The sequence below is a fragment of the Carcharodon carcharias genome, chromosome 18 (genome assembly GCF_017639515.1).
Source record: "Carcharodon carcharias isolate sCarCar2 chromosome 18, sCarCar2.pri, whole genome shotgun sequence".
In the NCBI taxonomy this organism is placed as follows: Eukaryota; Metazoa; Chordata; class Chondrichthyes; order Lamniformes; family Lamnidae; genus Carcharodon; species Carcharodon carcharias.
Window position 1 is genome coordinate 91,930,925 of NC_054484.1, and position 20,427 is coordinate 91,951,351.

The following is a 20,427-nucleotide window of genomic DNA, read 5'->3' on the forward strand; positions in this document are numbered from 1 at the left end:
CTGACATCTAGGTCCTCACAGACTTTGAAACTAGAGTCATCCAGCTGGCCTGTGATGACCTGGACCGTTCCTGTGAGGACAGCGGTGCTCAACCAAATGAGGATCCAGCAGTGCAACATCCATCAGATAACCATGCTCTGAGTGAGTTCCCCTGTTCCGCAGTCCCCTGCCATGCATTAATTATCTCTCCTTACTTTTGCAGGCACATCTGGGAAGCAGCCAAGAGGTCCACTAGCCAGGTCCTCGACTCAAGCCCCGAAGACACCTTGAAAGAAGAACCTGATGACACTCTAATTTAAGACCCATCACAACGCTCAACCACGCCCCTTCACCAACGTAGTTACACATACTTCAGTGGGACCTAGTTCTAGAGTAGCCTCGGTCAGAATCTGGTGAGCACATTGCACTATCTGATCCATAGCAGGTGGAGGCAAGGGATTCCCAGGTTTCCGGCACTCAGAGGACTGCTGGAGGCTAGAAATCTGCCGAGTCAGAGCCTCTGGATTTGGACATACCTCAGTTTTCTGGGGCTGCAAAGACAAGCTCAGGAACATCAGGAAGGGACGTCCGCTGCACTCCTCTGATTGCAAGACACAATGGAGTAGTCCCACGCCTTCAGTCTGAAGTGATAGCATTCAACACTGGTAGGATGGCGGCCATCATGGAGACCTTGGTCCAAGACATTGATCCTGCACACAGGGTAGGCTGAACCCAGGTTCAGAATAAACTCCTAAGAATGTCTCCCTGCCTGTGGCTCCTTGTTACGATGAGCAGTGTTCCTGTCACTTAGATGTGAAGTCTTGGTTCCTGCACAAGATAAAAGCAGGTGGCTCAGTCCTGGGCCTCTTTCCTGTGCAGTGTGTAACCTTCAGACCAAAGTCATAGCCCAGCTTCACACTCACTAGTGATGCCTGCATCCAATGGTACTTGTCATTGCTGCTAAAATGTCATTGGCAGGCATCACAGAGTTCCATCATTCTCACTATGTGCTCTCAGCACCTTTGAGGTGGGGCTGGCCCCCCATCCCTTCAGCATCTGTGACCGGTGACGGTGTACTCCTGAAGGGGTCAGGTGCTGAAGACTGACAAAGGATCAGGTGCATTTAAAGTTCAAGGCTGAGTCTTCATGAGATGACCCTGACCACAGAACGCAAGCAAGCTGCCTTCATCCAGAAGGCATCAGACATTCACAGAGGCTATGTAAAGATCTATGGAGTGTCCTCACTGCCTCACTGCATGTCATCATCCTCCCTCTGGAATCTAGTGACTATTAGGGCCTCCGCTGGGTTTCTATGACGTGAGCCTGAGCATGGAGGGTAGTGCGCTGCCATCAGCCACACAGCAGTCAAACATTCACAGATGCAAGGTGAGGATGTCAGGACTGTCCTCACTGAATCTCATCATAATCCTCCACGAATCTTGCGTCTATTAGGGCCTCACGAACACACCTGCCTTATCTGGCCAGTGCGATGGCCTCATTGCCGGCATCCTTGCCTTTGGGGACCTCATCATTGTCATCCCCTTCAACATCCTCCTCTTCGGAGGAGACGTGTAGCACTTCCTTCTCCTACTCAGCTAGTCCCCTCAACATTGCAGCGCTAGGTTGTGGAGTGCGCATCAAGCGACGATGATGCCTAATACCCTCCGTGGAATGTATTGCAGTGCTCCACAGGACCTGTCGAGGCACCAGAACCTCATATTCAAAATTCCTATTGTTTGGTCCACCAAAGCCTGGGTCACAGCATGAGGCCATGTCCTCTGTGAGTAGCCCTTGTCCCCAAGGAGCCAACACTGCAGTCTCTCTGGACCCTAGATGTCATCAGGGATCTGAGACCTGCTAAGGATGTAAGAGTCAAGGACACTCCCTGCGAATCGTGCGCAGACCTGTAGGATGTATTTGAGGTGGTCGCACACAATCTGAACATTGAGCGACTAGAAATCCTTGCAACTGACATAGTTGACTACCTGTTGCCACGGAGATCTAAGCACCACATGAGTGCAGTCGAAGGCACCCTGCACCTGTGAAAAACCTGAGATCTGTGCAAATCCCAGCGCTCTTGTTTCCTGGCTTTGCCGCTCCCAGTCGAAATGCACAAAGTTCTGTGTCTTCACGAAGACGCCGTCCGTGACCTGCTGGACATATTTGTGTGTGGAGGCTTGCGCGATCCCGCACTGGTCACCTGTGGAACCCTGGAAGGAGCAACTGGCGTAAAAATAGAGCGCTGCGGTCACTTTCACAGCCTCTGACAGTGGATGCCCTCCACATCTCCATGCATATAAATATAGGTGGCATATATGACCGACCAGTTCCCTAGACATTCGCAGTCTTCAACAACACTAGTCCTCAGTCATCTGCAAGAATAACAAGCGCTGTCTATAGACCCTGGGTCTAGTGAGGCGCCTACGTGTGACGGCTCGCTGTAGATCCTCAGCTGCGCAGCAGGCCCTGCTGCACCTTCATCTTGAGGGAGGTGCTCCTTCCTTTGCTGAGCCAGGTGCCCCTGCTGCTCTCTTCTTCTCCTTCTCTGGTCCCTGTAAGCCATACCGCTAAATCACCAGACTCCTTGATCCTGATGTTTTCCTCCTGCAGGATCAAAGAGAGACCCATGGATTAGCATATGTGTCCTAAGAACCTCTCTTGGTTAAGTCTGAAGGCCCCTTTATGCATGTAGGAGAGTGCTGGCCACCACTTGATTGGCCAGTGTATGGTGCACTCATTGGCTGTCTGAAACCTATCCCACCTCTTCCCCGCTCCACTTGACCAATTGATGGCAGCTTTGGCCATTGGACTGCAGGCTGTGCTCTCAGCTCAGGCGTAGGTATTCTCTTAATCCACACTACAAGGCTGTGCTGTTAGCTCGAACCATGTGGGGAGACTGGTCCAAACCTTGCTCTTAACTGAAAGATCTCAGGCCATTCCAATTTAATCTCCTTTAACCAATCTCGCCCCAGGAGGCTTGGCCCTTCACCTGCTACCACCATTACAGGTAGCTGTGCCAATTGGCTTCCATAGTGAACAGTTACTCTGCTTCTGCCTTTTACTTGAATGTCTTCACCCATGTAAGTTTTTAGCTTAGCCGCTGTTAGTTCCAAACTTAATTGATGTTCACCATGATTCAAATATCTGAAGATATGTTCCCCAGGTGCTGGAGCGGAAGCTCCCTTGCCTACTTCCATTTTAACAGGTTTGCCATTTACTTTCACTGTGACAAATATTGATTCTGTTTTTCCAACTTCAGATTAAACAATGAGTATATGTCAGACTTTGTTGTTTCAAGCTCTTCTATATTTTAGATTTCATTGGGCTTCTTCTTTTGTTTACAAGCCTGCTTGAATCTTTCCTTGCACTGCCTCATTATATGTCCATTTCTGTAACAATAATAGCATTTGATTTTTTAAACTGCCAATCACCAAAAGACTGATTGATTGTTTCCATCTCTATTAAAATTATTCTTCAATTTCACTGCTAAGTTATTTTTTCTTTATTCTTCGGCTGGCAGGGGCTGTTTCCTGCTTCTCGGCAGAGTCTTACTTTTTCGCTCCACTTTCGGCTTAGGTTTCCCACCCAATGTGGTGGATGGCACCATTTTGTGCAATTACAGCGCTCTTCATGGCCAGGCTATCTCTAGTACCTTTTTGAACTACAATTCACTTCAGACAATAATCTTTTCTGAATAGTGTCCTCTTTCACACCGCATACAAAACAATCTCTGAGCATGTCATTCAGAGTCATACCGAACTCACAACGTTCCATTAGCTGCTTCAAATTTGCCATGTAGCATGCAATTGTCTCACCTGGGACTCTATTTCATGAATTAAACCTGAACCTCTGCATCATCACTGAGAGCTTGGGTTGAAATTAACCCTTCACAAGGTCCACCAATTCATTGAAATTTTTCGAATCTGGTGCCCCGGGTTGCCATCAAACTTCGAATCAAACCATATGTTTCACTCCCACAAATACTCAAGAGGATCGCTCGCTTCTTCTCTTCCCCCGTAATCTCATTTGTTTGAAAAAAGAACATGAGGTGTTCTATGTATTGAGAACAATCTTCTGTGGCTGGTTCAAAAAGATCAATTCTCCCAAATTGTAGCATTTTGAGAGAGTGTAACTTCTTCAATTCTAATGGAGCTTGCTACTTACAATCACTGGATGAGGTACAGTGCCGATTTCTTTCTAACTTTATTTCTTCTGTTCAATCCTATTTTATCCTTGTCACCAGTTTGTTGTAGGGTGGCCGAATTATACTATTAGTGATAGAGTTGATCTGCAGACACTTGGGTGGAAACATTAAATTTATTTACAATATAGTCAGCAGCAACTACACATGTGCTTTCAACTCCAATTCTATCTCTACACTAACTGCTGAGGTTGACCGCGCTATTCTCCTATTGGTTACTATAGATCATGTGACCTTTCCTAACAAGTATTATTCATAAATACATTGCACACTAAAGACAACCATAATTACTACATTTATATATTCATTAAGATATTTTTGACATCAAAACCTTGTCGACAATAACAATTATATAGCATTTTAAACATAGAAAAGCATCCCAAGTCCTTCATGTTTGTGAACTGTCACGCACACAGATGTATTGATTTCTAAGCCAGGACTTCTAATTATATATATTTTCCTAAACAATAAACTCTGATCACTTTGTTGTCCTCTTTCCTCTTCCAAGATGGTTATTCCTTTCATAATTTTACTTACATTGTGGTTCTTTTTTTAATCATCCTGTGCGCAGCTTTTGCAGGTTCTGGAATTTTCTATCATGTGTGGCTGTTACAAATTCAGGCCTGCTGCACATATATTCTTATATTTAGTGATGTCAGTCACTCTCATAATTCCTTCTGTTGATTCAAATTTCCCATTATCTGTCTATACTTAGCATAACCCAGCAGATGCTACCTACCCCTTGACATGCAAAGTGGATGTCTTTAGGACAATTTACCCTTAATATTCCAGATGCTAGAAGGATGGCCAAAATGGGGTTTGATAAACTGGTTTAGCCCATGTTTGGCACAAGGCATTATCTTGGTAAAGGTGTTGAAGCCAGCGGTAGGAACGGCTTCCCAGAGGATTGCTAAACAGCTGACTGCCATTTAAAATGCCTGCAGTGCACATTAAAGAGGCTGCACAGCATTTTGGTGACCAGCGATATAATTCCCCATTTTAACAACAACTAGCTATTTGGGGGTAAACGCAGTGTTGATATTGAATTTAAATGATACTTTAAAGGAATACTCACCATTTTATGCTTATTGCCATTGGAACTGTGAAGAGGATACCTGAAACACATCACAAGACTTTCTGGGACACTTTGTCAAGATTTCATCAACATTCTTTAAATTCTCTGAGGACTTCACTTAAAAAGAGTTAAGGGTTGTGCTACTCCACTTTATTGGACACCTTGGCCCAAATCTTCTGATCAGTATCAGAACTGCTGCATCCGACGCTGATCAGTCAGAAAACTATGCACTTACCTGGATACGTTTAAAAGTATCAAACTGCTGATGCAGCATCCAGAAGAAGTCGCTCAGTGCAGGAATCCATGCAGAGACCTGAGAAAAGAATTGGTGCAGAGGATATACCTTTTTAAGGCACTAGTTGCCGTAGGGTAATTTTAAAGGCCCAGTCCTTGAATGTTAGTGAATGGGTGAGTGGATGAATGAGTGGATGTGTGAATGAGTAGGTGGGTGGGTGGGTAAGGTGGGTAGGTGAATAAGTGGTTGGTGTGGGTAGCTGGTAGGGTAGGTAGTTGGGTGATTGGGTAGAATGGGTAATTGGGTAAGGTGGTAGGTGGGTAGTCAGGTCGGAGGAGTAGTTAATGATAGTTGGATCAGGTCAGGAGGGTACTCAGGTGCTCTGGGATTGTCGGGTGGTCGGAAGTTAGCTGGGTGGTCAAGGGTAGTCAAGTATGGTAGTAGTTGGGTTGTTGGAGGTTAGTTGGCTCGGGTCAGCTGAGGGTAGTTGGGTCACTTCAGGGGGATAGTAGGATGGTTGGGGGGTAGTCAGGTGGTGTGGAGATAGTTGGGTGGTCAGGGTGTAGTCGGATTGCGAGGGAGGTTGGTTGGGAAGGCAAGGCAGTCAGATCGAGTTGGGGGCTTAGTCATGTGGTCGTGGGGTCCTCGTGCCAGGGATGATCAGGTCAGAGGGTAGTCAGTTTGGGCCGGGGGATAGTCAGGCTCTCGGGGGTAGTTGGGTCAGGGGGGTGGTCAAGTCGAGGAGGGTGTGGCCGGATTGGGGGTAGTTGGGTCAAGTTGGGGTTGGTCAGGTCGAGTCAGGGGAGGTGACTAGGGGGGTCAGTTGTGGTGATACCCTGGTGTTAGACAGCCTTTCATCTGCCCAACATTCCTTGGGTAAATACTCAGGTAAGTACCATGGAACTGTCTGAAGTGTCTGACTCTAGCTCAGAGTTGGAAATATTCATGGAGGGACCTGGGGAACGGGGTAATTGCCCATCAGAACTTTAAACTTCCCGGGCATTTCCCACATAGACCCGCATGTCAGGACTTCCACAGGGCCCCAAAGTGCATCATCAGAAATCAAACGTCCAGAAACCACAAGATTTCGCCCCTTACACAGGTTATGAGGAGGAAGGGAATGTTTGGTCAGGGGCATCTTGCTGGGGGCCCCCTTAGTGTAGAGGAGAACATGAGGCCAGACAAAGCAGCATCAGCTGCTGTATGAGAGAGGGTTAGGAGGAATGTTGGCCTTCATTGCAAGAGGACTTGAGTACAGGAACAAGGATGGCTTACAGCAGCTGTACAAGGCCTTGGTGAGATCACATCTGGAGTGTTGTGTGCAGTTTTGGTCTCCTTACCTAAGAAAGGATATACTTGCCATAGAAGGAGTGCAGCAAAGGTTCACCAGATTGATTCCTGGGATGGCAGGATGAGGAAAGATTGGGTTGACAAGGCCTGTATCTACTGGAGTTTAGAAGAATGAGGGGATCTCATTCAGATGTATAAAATTCTGACAGGCCTGGACAGGGATGCAGGATGATGTTTCCTCTGGCTTGGGGGATCTAGAACAAGGGGTCACAGTCTCAGGAAACGGGGTAGGCCATTTAGGACTGAGATGAGGAGAAGCTTCTTCACTCAGATGGTGGTGAACCTGTGGAATTCTCTACCACAGAAGGCTGCGGAGGCCAAGTCATTGAATATATTTAAGAATGAAATATTTAGCTAGATTTCTAGAAGACCCTAAAGGTGTCAAGGGGTATGGGGAGAGAGTGGGAGTATGGTGTTGAGATAGAGGTTCAGCCATGATAATATTAAGTGGCGGAACAGGCTCGAATGACCTGAATGACCTCCTCCTGCTCCTATTTTCTATGTTTCTTGGAGGGCGTTTTCCCCCCATCTGAGTCCCCATGGGTACAGGACATCCCTTTTTCTCTGACTCTCTGCCACTAGGATCTCCAGTGCCTCGTCTGAGAAAGTATGTATCCTCTCTCCCTTAGACCCTGAGCCATCCTGAACTGGCTGCTGTGTGCCAGCCATAGTACTGAATGCAGTCAGTAGAAGTAAATGCAAGGAGCCACATATATCACTCAGTGAAAGTTGTATCGAATCAGCACATTAGTGCTAAATTTTGCAGTGGAGCTATATTCAGCAGCTCTGTTGATTGGCTGGACGGCCTGAGGAAGTTAGCGGCTAACACAGCCTGCAGTACTAAAACTGCCCTGTATCTGTTAAAGGGAATGTGCATTGTGCCTGGAGAAGATGCTGACCGTCCAGTAGGAGCTGAATCTCACCTAGGAAAGACAGAAAATTGGCAATAGCATGGGAGAGAGTAGGGTCAAAGATATTTGGAGGCTGCTTTGGAGGCAAGGTGGAAAGAAAGAAAGATGTCTTGTATCCACAGGGGGCCAGGTGATCCTCTAGACACATGTTCAGATGGCAGTGGGTGCAGATAGCTGTGAAAGTCAATGTCAGTTTAGCCCCGAGGACCCGATGCAATTCCACAAGAAGCTCAATGACCTCACACTAGTAGTGAAAGACAGTAAAAGCATCCTCAAATGTCATATCCTACCAACTGCACCATTAGCCTTATCCATTGCTCAATTCACCACACCCCCATCACTTCCCTACCAACTATCTCATCAATCAGGACTTATTCATACGCCTCATCACACTCTTGCACATTGCTGAAAGCCTCATATGCACACACTGTCAGCTATTCTTTGACAGAATATCAGTCACACAGATTTCACAATGCTCATTGATACACTTTCTTCTCTCTTGTAGGACAAGGTAGCACATAACCTGAGGCAGCAGTAGTGAACAAGGGGAGAAATCAGTGAGCCATCTAGCTTAACTTAATCAAAATAACTTCTAACTATTGTCTTGCACCATGACCTTCTGGCCCTGCATGAAAATTTTCACCAACAGATTTCTGCTTAAATTTTAATTTTGTGTTTCTATCTATTTTATTTCCCTATTCACAACAAGAAGGGAGAACCTATAACAGGCAACTTCTGCTAAGTCTGTGGGCACTGTGTATTAGGTATTTATCAAGATGGGCTAATAAATTTTGTTACTGGAAGTGGAGTCTGATGAATTGTAGTCAAGGTTCTGTGCGGGTCATTGGTTCTATACTGAACATTGGCTGATAACGTATCCCCAGAAATAGAGAGAGAGAAATCAAGGACAGGAAGAGGCAGAGCTATACTGTATGAAGGCAAGAGAAGGATGAAATTGGAAGCAAAGTCAATTAATTTTTCCAGCTCAGGGCAAGAGCAGGAAGCAGCACCAATACAGTCATCAATATGTCAGAAAAAAGGGATAAGGGAGAGGGTCTGAGTAGGATTGGAAGAAAGAATGTTCCACATTTTCCTCAAAACAGGCAGGCATAGCTGGGACCCATGGATGTATCCATAGCAACACCTTTTATTTGGAGTACGTGAGTGGAGTTGAAGGAGAGGTTATTCAATGAGAGAACAAGTTCAACCAAGCAGAAGAGGGTAGTGGTGGATGGCAACTGGTTGGGCTTCCATTCAAGGAAGAAGCAGAGAACTCTCAGACTATCCTGGTGGTGGATGGAAATGTAGAGGGTTTGGACATACATGATGAAAAGGAGACTACTAGGAACAGGAAGCTGGAAATTATTAAAATGACAGAGGGCATCAAAAGAGTCACAGATGTAGATAGGAAGAAACTGGAGAAGGGGAGAAAATATAGAGTTGAGATAGAAAAAAATCTGCTGATTGGGCAGGAACAAGCTGAAACATTGGATTTACCAGCACAGTCCTGTTTGTGGATTTGAGAAGGAGATAGAAGCAGGCTATCCAGGGTTGGGGCACTGTGAGGTTGGAGGCTGTGGAGGATGGAGCTCCAGAGATCAGTGACAGTCCTTTTTTCCCCTTACAGCAAGACTTTTTCCAGTCCACACGAAGGGTCGCGAAACTAAAACATTAGCCCAGATTTTTGCCAAGTTATGCTGACTTGGAAGGCATTTAAAGATGGAGGGCAGGACCCGACGCCAGGATTCCCGCCCCCATTCCCATTTCCGGCAATTTTTGCAGGTACAAGTTAAGGGTCGAATGGCCTACTTCTGCTCCTACATCTTATGGTCTTATGGGTAACCAGCCCATAGGCAGCATTACTGCCTTTGCCAGCTCTAATGAGCAAGTAGGCAGTTCAAACCCCCTTCCCCACTGCCCAACCACCCTCCTCCGCCCCCCCCCCGACCCCCCCATTTTAAAGACTTTAATGTTAATGCTCTTTTACTTAAGTTGTGAAAATATAGCTTTGCTTTAAAAACCTCACATTTCATTGCAACATTTAGTTTTCATTGATTATAGTCATCTAGAAGCCAGCCTGGCTTATACCAATTGTAACATAAAAATTACTTTCACTGCGATATGTTTTTTGAGAACAAGGTAATAAATTGATTTATTAAACATATGGGACTGTGCCATGGTGTAATGAAGCATAATGTGTATTGCTGTGTACTGGATCATATTTTCACCGAGGTCTAACAATTAATTTTCAAATTCAACCTTTTTTTAATTAATGCATGTCACCAGTAATAAAACTTCACTAGATTATGGCTTATCCGACTGGTATATTATGACTTATCCTGCTTTTGAAATATTAGACTGAACAACATTAATGGCATTTGTTCGGATTAGTGTTTTTCAATTATGCCAGAGTTAGATATCTAAATATGTGGCATTACTGCTAAAAATGTTGTTATAACCTAAAGTACTGTTTTCTTCGCTGGTAACTGAATGGAAGAAGTGCTCACTGTTCAGTTACAAAATGCATCTAATTTTATTTTACAGGGCCAATTATTTGAATTGCAAAAAGAAAATAAAGTTATTTTACAGGAAATTAGGACAACCGAGAAACAGATTTACCATTTAGAGAATGAATCGGAAAGTTGCCGGCAACATTGTGCAGATCTGGAGGCCCAACTCTGGAGCCTTAATGCAAATAATTTGCAACTAAAGTTTGCTATACAAGAAGAAGAAGAAAAATATTTCAAGTTGCTGGCTGATTATGATAAATATCGTAAAAAAATGTCGGCTCATAAAGAGTTGATTAATCAGTTGGAAAGTAGAAGCCCAATAATGATGCAACTTGAAGAAAAAATACTCATGGTTGAAGAATTAAAAGCAAAGAAAGAAGAATTATCGACAGATCTTATGAATCCAGAAGGAAATATTATAAAACAAGTACAGGTTTGAAACATTTTCCATAATATTATGTAACACTCTACACTTTGGGGTTAACCATCTTACCCTACATTACTTCGACTTTCATATCTTTATGTTACTTTGATGGTGACCTCCAACTGCTCATATCTTTGAAAGTATGGGCAGAATTTTGCCCTTGGCGGGGGGGTGCTCAGCAGGGGCAGTCAGGAAGCCGACCGCTGCCCACCATCGACAGCGCACCATGATTTCACACTGGTAGGTCAATTAAGGCTAGGCAAGCGACAGTGCTGAGCGCTGCCTGTGTAGGCAAGCAGGCCTCGCGCGAACTTCACGTATGCACGCGAGAGAGCGCTGAATAATCTCCCTGAGGCAGGGAGCTGACACGGAAATGAAGAGATATTTTAAAAAATAATTAAGAAGAGGAAAAAGTAATGAAACATGTTTTTATTTTATTTCTATTTGCTTTTGGAAACCTTACCCCGCCTATGGATGAGTTTTCCAAAAAAATGCAAAGGCCGCTTGGCCTTTTCACCTGCCTGCCAACCGTCAGGTTGAACGGACAGTGAAAAATTAACGTTGATTCATAACTTAATGGCCTTAACAAGCCTTTTAATTGCTGGCAGGCGCGCGGCTGACGTCATCACGCGTCATTTTAAGCTCGGTCAGGTAGGGCGTGCACCCGCCCACCGAGCTAAAAATTCTGGCCTATGTGTTATTTCTTTGAGAACTAGGTAAACTTTCAGTTAACTGACTTGGAATTGAACTGCAAATGCTCTCTACTAATTACTTTTGCTACTGGATTTATTTCATCTCCATAAGATTTCACTCTAGTCTTTGAAAGCAACTTAACAACACATCTGATTTCATTTTAAATTTTAAATATAAAGCCAGTTTATTTTACAAAAGATGAACAAGCACATAAATAACAGTCATATAATATAGCCATACATTTACAGCAGAAATTATTCCACCTCGCTGTTCAGTGCATAACATGACAAAATGATTGTGGTGGTGAATTTAACACTGACCACCTGACAGAAACCAAATGGGTAGGCAGTTAAAATCACCCAAGTTATTTATCCGCCTTGCAGATGGGAGTTTACCTCTGCTGTTTAACCTACTTCACTGGGCAGGCAGCAGGAACACACACCCAAAGTGCACATGTGCTTTTTAATCTGTGCATTTCAATGATGCTATTAGGCCCGATCACATTTTCACAATAAGAACCGAAGGATTAGCATTTCCCGCCAGGCCAACCCAACACGTAAGTGAATCATGGCCAGAATGCTTCAAGAGGCCTTAAAATAAACTTTTAGCCCACCTCCCACCCATCACAATCTTCACAACAACCTGCATTTATACAGCACTAAGACATCCTAAGCTACTTCACAGGAGCATCATCAAACAAAATGTGATGTGAAGTCACTTAAGGAGATATTAGGGCAGATGACCAAAAGCTGGTCAAAGGACTAAGTTTTATGGAACATTTTAAAGGAGGAAAGGGAAGCAGAGAGGTTTAGAGACTGAATTCCAGAACTTAGGGCCTTGGCAACTGATGGCTTGGCCATCAATGGTGGAGCAATTCAAATCAGGTTTGATCATGAGGCCAAAGTGGCCCAGAAAAGCAGAGCTAGGCAGCGCAACAGCTATGAATTTCATATCCATGGTGCTAATAATTGAAAATTGAGATTCTTCTGTGTTTGTAAATGAATTAAATTTTCTTTCACTGCAGAACAAAAACAAATTGTGATGCTTCGTTCAGAGTTTTCTATACACAATGGGCAGAATTTTCTGCCTGTCATCGGGCAGATCGGGAACGGGCACGGAGCCGATCGCCATTTTATGTGAACAGCCATGACACACAGTTGGTAGCGCTGAGTGCTACCTGTGCGGGCAGGGGGGAGGAGGGAGAGGCAGGGCCTGTGCTCTTTCACGCATGAAATCTCCCTCAGGCACGGAGCTGCCTCACATTGAAATATTTAAATGGAGAAAGGTAAACTTATTTAGACATGTCCCCTTGTGTGACAATGTCACATGAGCTTGGACATGTTTATGAATTGTGACAAAAATATTTATTCATTTAATAAAACCTTCAAGAAAACTCACCTTGCCCGTGAATGAGATTTCCTGAAAAATGTGAAGGCCGCTTGGGCTTTTCACCTGCCCACCAACCTTAAGGTTGGACGGGCAGTGTTAATAATTACTGTAATTTGTTTCTTAATGGCCTTAACAAGCCTTTGAAAGTTCGGCAGGTGCACAGCCGCTCTGGCGCGTGCCCACTGAACGAAAGATCTGAATGATGCGCGGTGACGTCGGAACGCATGTCCCACGTCACCGTGGGTCATTTTACGCATCGGCATGCCCGGCCCGCCCCCATACGCCAACATGAAAATTCTCCCCAATGGTTTTTGTCACTGAAAAAAAATTAAATAAGTTTTATTATTCAAACAGGGAGAAATTACCGAATTAAGGGCCAAAATCTCAGAAATAAGAGAAGCAATTAATGAAAAATCAGTTCTATTGATCAAGGAACAAGAGTGTCATGTTCAACTTCGGAAAGAAATAGAGGTATGTTGAGGTGCAATTAACCTACATTTATGGGATTGTTGTTAACCCACAATGACAGATGGAAGAATTTCATGGTTGGGGTGAAAAATTTAAAATTGTGAAATGAGACATCCAACCCACTGTGAAAGTGCCAGCCTCCATTTTTACAGCAGACATGTCTGTGTCCCCCTCTTGACAGCCAGGATACATTGTCACAATGGCCACAATGCAAGTGGAAGCTTGATTTCAATTAAAACCTGACTCAGCAGCTAAATTGAGACACAAGCAGCCAGATCAAGCAGATAGGTGTTTTTATAGCGGTTGTTGGCTAGGAGGAGCAGAAGTGCTATCCCTGGCCCCTCATGTAAGCCTTCTGCTGTTATTGTCCAATTCCCTCACCCACAAAGCTCCAATATTTTCCAATTGTTGAGATCCCCGTTGTTCCCCACCTGCGTACTTTTACTGCTTGCTTGCACAATGGCCAGGCCATTAACCTATCCAGTTACCAGACAAGAAGAAGAACTAAAAATTGATAATCAGGTCCCACCTGCTGTTATCTGCCGCAATCCCAGGATTTCAGTATTTTCCCTGCCACTCCCACCCCACCTCTCGGTAATTATCAGGGCTTTTGTATCTTAAGGAAGCAAAACAAGATATAATATTAACCTTTAACAGTGACCATATCATTTTGTAAACTTCATTAAAACAAGCAATCAAACTTAATATAAATTGAAGTGACAGAATACTTTATGAATTTGGATTTTGAATAATTAACATTGACCCCTAACATATTTTCCACTAAAATCATTAATGTTTCAGACAAAACATCCGCATGAGTACTCTTGAACCTTTACTATTTACACCCCGTTGGGGTGTAACTTCCTACTGATTAGAGTCATATATAGCACAAAGGAACTGCTGGTGCTTCTTAGAGGCCTATCATCTCAGGCCCAGGGCGTCACTGCAGCTGTTCCTTGAGGCAGTGTCCTAGGCCCAACCATTTTCAGCTGCTTCATCAATGACCTTTCCTCCATCGTAAGGTCAAAAATAGGGATGTTCACTGATGATTGCACAGTGCTCAGTACCATTGACAACTTTTCAAATACTGAAGCAGTCTGTGCCCACATACAGCAATACCTGGACAACTTTCAGGCTTGGGCTGATAAATAACAAGTAACTTTCACACCACTCGAGTGCCAGGGAATGACCATCTTCAAAATCAGGTAATCTAACCATCTTCACTTGAAGTTCATCAGCATTACCATCACTAAATCCTTCACCATCAACATCTTGGGGATCACTAATGACCAGAAACTTAATTGGACCAGCCATATAAATATTAGTGACACAAGAGCAGCGCTGGGAACTCTGCAGTGAGTAACTCTCTTTCTGACTTCCTAACTCCTGTCCACCATTTACAAGGCACAAGTCAGGAGTGTGATGGAATACTCCCCAATTTGCCTGGATGAGTGCAGCTCCAACAACATTCAAGAAGCTCAACACCATTCAAGACAAAGTAGCCTGTTTGATTGGCAACCCATTCAACACTTTAAACATTCATTCCCTCCATCACTGGAGTACAGTGGCAGCAGTGTGAACCATCTACAAGATGCACCACAGCAATTCACCAAGGCTCCTTTGACAGCACGTTCTAAACCTGCAATCTACTATCTAGAAGGAAATGAACAGCAGATACATGGGAACACCACCGCCTGCAATTTCCTCTCCGTGCCACGCACCATCCTGACTTGGAATTATATTGCCATTCCTTCACTGTCATTAGGTCAGAAATCTGTGGGTGTACCTAGGTCAAATGAATTGCAGCAGTTCAAGAAGAAGGGTCACCACCACCTTCTCAAAAACAGTTAGGGAGGGGCAAGAAATGCTGACCTTGGTAGCCACATTAAAAAAAAATTAAGCAGCTACCTTGCAGATAAATTTCTGTAGGGCTTTCATCCTCTGTAATTTTGGTGGAAAAGACACAAGAATCCTAGAAAAGCAGCTTTCTGTTGTTTACAATATATGAGTCTTTAAAAACTTGTACAACTAATAGAGATATTAAGAGCTATTTAATTAATAAATGATAGAGATTATGAGATAAAAGTTGGTTATGGACAATGTTTGGTCACATAACAGTCATCCATCCACTTGAAAGTCACCTGATATTGGGCACCTGATTTCAATTTAATGATTTGAGTGAGCAGGTGGCCTGTTCCATCACCAAGCCAAGTCACCCTATACAAGCATTCCAATATGGGCCACTTGCCTTTTAGGCAGTGGCTCTCAGTTAAACCCTAGGCCGGAGGTGGAGAAAAAGAATGGAATTGGGCCAATCACAAGCCCTCTCCAGCATTATGCTGCTGGGAGGAGCATTTCTGTTCCTTTTGGATGTGCATCATTAAGCTTTAAAAAATGACCTACTCTTTTGGTGACTGCCACAGATACCTAAGGTAGGCAGTTGGGTATTTGTCAGTAATTTTAAGATAGTTTATTAAGAAGTAACAGTTTAGATATAATGCTTTAGCTAAATAGACAGGATAAGTAAATGACTCATGACAGTTGAGAGCTATTCACTGATCCCAGAGGAAGAAGAGACAGTTGGCACAGAGTGTGTTGATCTCAGTAACTTGTGATGGCAGCATTCTGCTCTCTAACCGAAGTGTTAAGGAACTCTTTCCCCATCTTCCTCCTTTCTCCTGGTCCATTTTCTATCTGAAGAAGACAGCTGTCTGATGAGGACTGCCACCTGATGAAGACTGCCCCACGTCTCCAAGCACACGTTAATATATTTTATTTCTAGGGGCTGGTAGTTTACCCTAAATTAATCACCCGTTCAAACCCTTCTGACCAATGAATACAGGATAGGTACCCAAGATGTCAGGATGGTCACCTCCTTCTGTCCATCACTTCAGCTCAAGGTCACTTCTTAGTTTACCTCATGCTAGGGGTTATTTACTAGCCCTTAACAGATACGTGTATGTGTGTATATGGGTACACAAGGGACCAGAAGACTCCTGCTACCAGTTCTAGAATGTGTATATCTTCGTTTTTGCATCAGTCCCTGGCTGCTAAGAATGCTTTTTCTGAAGAGAGACAGAAACAGAAAGCATACAATCTCTACTAATACAAAGCCTGCTAATTCTATAATATTCTTAAAGGCACCATTTCTTACACTAGGCCTCATCCAAACCATGAAATCCTCATCAAAGGGGGCACCCAGAGTAGCCCAGTTTCCCAAAGGAGTTCTAAAACTGGCAAATGATCCCTCATTAACATATGGAAGGGGTTTAACATCTGATTTATTACCTCAGGGCATGTCTTTTTGACTCTTTCTGGGTTTATCAGCTAACCCATCTTCACTGAATCCATTTCACAAGAGATGCAGTCACAGAGTAATTCTATTTGCAGTAGACTGGCCTGTAGACAATAGTGAAGCTTATGATAGCATTAAGTTCTTATACAACTGGATTTTCCCAGACCATCACAGGGACATCTGCCAGCTTTGTCAGTATATAGTGCACAGATCTATCAATCAAATTACAATAGGCGCACCACAAGATTTACAACTTATTACCCAGACATAAAACAGTCATAGCAGATTGGCCGCTCATTATCAATGTGATCAATAGAAATGAAAATCAGCGTAGTTTCTGTAAGAAACTAAGAGTAACTGAACTGCAACACAAATTTTATGCCCCTGTGACATCTTGGAAATCTCCCCCAGTGTTTGCAAAGAGTAAAGCAAACATCATCTGGACCAGGCACAGAATAAAATGAAAAAAACAGAAAGTGATGAAATAGACAGCAGGCCCATTAGCATTTACGAAAAGAAAATACAGGTTATTGGTTCAGCTATAAGCCTTCAGGGCACAGAACCTTTACTGAGTGGCAAGATTTCGAAGAGTGTTATGCAGTGTTATGATACGGCAGGTGGTATTTGCTAGGCTGACCAAATTCACAAGGGAAACTTGGCTATCACAACGGTTTTGCAATTTGTATTTATTGCGAAAAGGTTTGTGCACTAAATTCACTAACACCTTAAGAGATTCTAAAAATTAAATTAAAACATATATTAACAAAAGAAAAGAATGAATCACACACAAGATTACAGTTACACAGTTACTTAACATTATAACAATTCCCAAAATTCCTAATTAACCAGACTCCCAACTACATACACCCTTTAAGGCAACAGTCCAAAATAGATTTTAAATTTATAGAGACAATCCAGCAAGGTTACCACAAACACTCAGTCGACAGTGGAATTTCAAAGGCTTTTAACACAACTTTGGCTACTGGAACAGCAGACTTCTGCAAAGTGGCTAGGGGCTTTTCCCCAAGTCTGTTTCACACGGTGTACCTTTCAGATCTCACATGGTCATGCCCCATATAGCCTTCCATTTTCTTTAAATATATTTCTCCTTTGATTTGTAAATCCCATTGTTCCCCCAGGTCCTTGGAATTTACTTTTCCCCTAATATAAAAATCTCTTGTGTTATCATTATGGTCAGCACTTTTGGGAAAAGGCAACATAATAACCTTGCCCTATTTATTTTGCCAGTCGTAAAAAGCTTATCATGTCTCTTTGAAAATCGAACAACTTTTCCCCTTATCTAAAAATGCAAATTTAATTCACACCCTATCTGCTGATTTTACCCTAGCTCACTCATTAGCATTTCAAATGCCTTTTTATACCTAGCTCTTGATAATTTCAACCTTGCAATCTACAGGTCTCTAATTTAATTACATCAGCCACACACAGAACCACACACGCGTGCACACACATATAAGCCTACTTTACAATATCCCACAATAATACTGTGAAAAATGTGAACAGCAGGTTATGGTAGATAGCACCAAGGTGTGCATCAGAGCTTTTATGTCAACCTCAGAACTTCTATTCGATTAAGGTTGTCATGATAATTGATCATTGAGACAACATAATGCAAATGAATGCCAGTTATCCAGGAAATCCATTCAGCCTTTATTTTGTGGCATTGTATACAGATTTCCCAGTCAGACCAAGCAGAATGATGGCATCAGCTACTGGGGAGGGAGTTAGTTTATAAGTTGTTGGATTTCTTTCATGTTTGGGACCCTGCAAAGGTTACATCACATCTAATGAACCCAGTTGTATTTCTTGAGAAGGTAATTAACATAATAAATAAGGAACTGCCCACCTTGAAGAAATTCTATACTTATCTCTGAAAGGATTTCTGTTTGGCACTTTTAACTTGGTCACCTTCATTAATTTCTGCTTCCTTTTTCATGTTTGATCAAGTATCAGGTTTGATCAGTGTGAAGTGATACATTTTGGTAGGCAGAATTAAGAGAGGCAATACAAAATAAAGGGTACAGTTTGAAAGTGTGTGCACCTGGGGGTTATATGTGCATAAATCATTGAATGTGCAGGGTACATTGAGAATGTAGTTAATGAGGCACATGGGATCCCCAGCTTTACAAATAGAGGCATAGTCTCAGATTTTCACCATGATGGACACGCTATCTGCCAAAAATAGCAGAAGTGGCCAAAAATCATAAGCCCCGAATGCAACAGTTCAGATTTTTGTGGGGTCGGGTCGTGTTTCGCACGTGCACATTTTACAGAGGCAGTTGGTTATTTAAGTCATCAGCCGCCTGCACTCAAGTGGGATTTTGGTAATCTTGGAGTGTGAAACCCGAATTATGCAGATTAGACCTAGTAAAAGCAGGTCTGAGTTTTGTGGATTTGTTTTGGCAGCCAGGGTACTCCTTTGGAGAGGTAAGGTACCCCTTTGGATCTGGCCCCGGAACACCTTTAGACTAGATCAGGTGCTCTTTAGGGTAGGCCAGGTGCCCTTTAAAATTGTTACAAGTAGACATGAATGTGTGTATAAAATGCATCAACTCATTGACAGTAAAGCTCGCTGGAGCTTTCCACAGAACTGTCAAAATCAACTGTCAAAAGTGTCAAGAGGAGCTGCCAAGTGGACCTGGCAAGAATGTCAAGAGGACCTGTCAAAATCATGGAAGATATAAGCGGCCATGGAAGTTGGATGGTGGGCATGAGGTGGCATTGGCAGGGCATGGGGAATGTGTGGAGGGGATGTGAGGGCTGGAGGGAGGTTTCATGTTTTACTCTCTTTTAAAATTTTGGACACAGTGCCAAATCCTCTGGGCAGGCCTTCCACCCAGCCCACCTCCTCAATACTTCCCAGGTCATCAACGCCTCCCCACCTCACCCCCCAACCACCCTTAGAAAAAGGGTCCACGGAGCTGAGAATTTTCCGACTCTGCACAGCAGACTTATGGATGAAAATCCGGGCCAGCGAGTACAAAAGGAAGTCATGATGAACCTTTATAAAATACCAGCTTGGCCTCAACTGGAGTATTATGTCCAATTCTGGGCACCAAATTTTAGGAAGGATGCAAAGACTTTAGAAAGGGTGCAGGAAAGATTTACACGATTGGTTCCAGGGACGAGGCACTTCATTTACATAGATAGATTGGAGAAGCTGGAACTATTCCCCTTGGAGAAGAGAAGGTTGAAAGGAAATTTGATGGAGATGTTCAAAACCATTAGGAGAAGAATTTTCCCGTTTGTGGGGCGGGCGGGGGAGAGGAGTGCAGGAGCAGGCGTGGGCAGGCGCGACTCCGATTGGCAACCCCGCCGCCATTTTACATGGGCAGGCCAATTATGGTCCACCCAGCATGACACCTGCCGGGAAAGCACTATACGCTCCCTGTGTAGGCAGCGGGGATTCCCTCAGCCAAAAGTGCGCTCTTTCGCACATGTGTGTGAAAGAGCGCACTGATCTCTCTGAGGCTAAGTTCTGCCTCAGGGAGATCGGCTCCAAATTTAAAAACAAAGAGACTAAAACAAAATTTCCATGACATGTCCCCTCATGTAGCACTGCCACATGAGTTGGGACATGTCCATCACTTTTAATGAAATCTTTATTAAATATTTTAAAACCCTCATGAAACCTCATCCCGCCCGTGGATGAGGTTTCATGCTTTTTCTTAAGCTCGTCAGGGCTCCCGGCCACCCCGCCAATGTTAAGGTTGGACGGGCAAGTCCATTAATTATGCTAAGTACTTTTTAAATGGCCTCAATAGGCCATTGACAGGTCAGCAGGCACACAGCTGATTCGGCTGCGCCCCCACCAACCTGAAAATGGAAATGACATCTGGTGACGTTGGGAGTTCCGCCCAACATCATCCTGCGTCA

General features: G+C 43.7%; 1 protein-coding gene across 1 annotated transcript in view; it reads left to right on the forward strand.

Moving 5' to 3' along the window:
* The first annotated feature begins 2,087 nt into the window (after positions 1 to 2,087).
* Positions 2,088 to 20,427, forward strand: part of LOC121290479 (coiled-coil domain-containing protein 122-like) — a 48,762-nt gene continuing 30,422 nt past the window's right edge. Inside the window, exons 1-3 of the mRNA XM_041210918.1 lie at positions 2,088 to 2,207; positions 10,296 to 10,694; positions 13,122 to 13,238. Coding sequence (XP_041066852.1) covers positions 2,088 to 2,207; positions 10,296 to 10,694; positions 13,122 to 13,238 — 636 coding nt within the window. The remainder of the gene's footprint in view (positions 2,208 to 10,295; positions 10,695 to 13,121; positions 13,239 to 20,427) is intronic.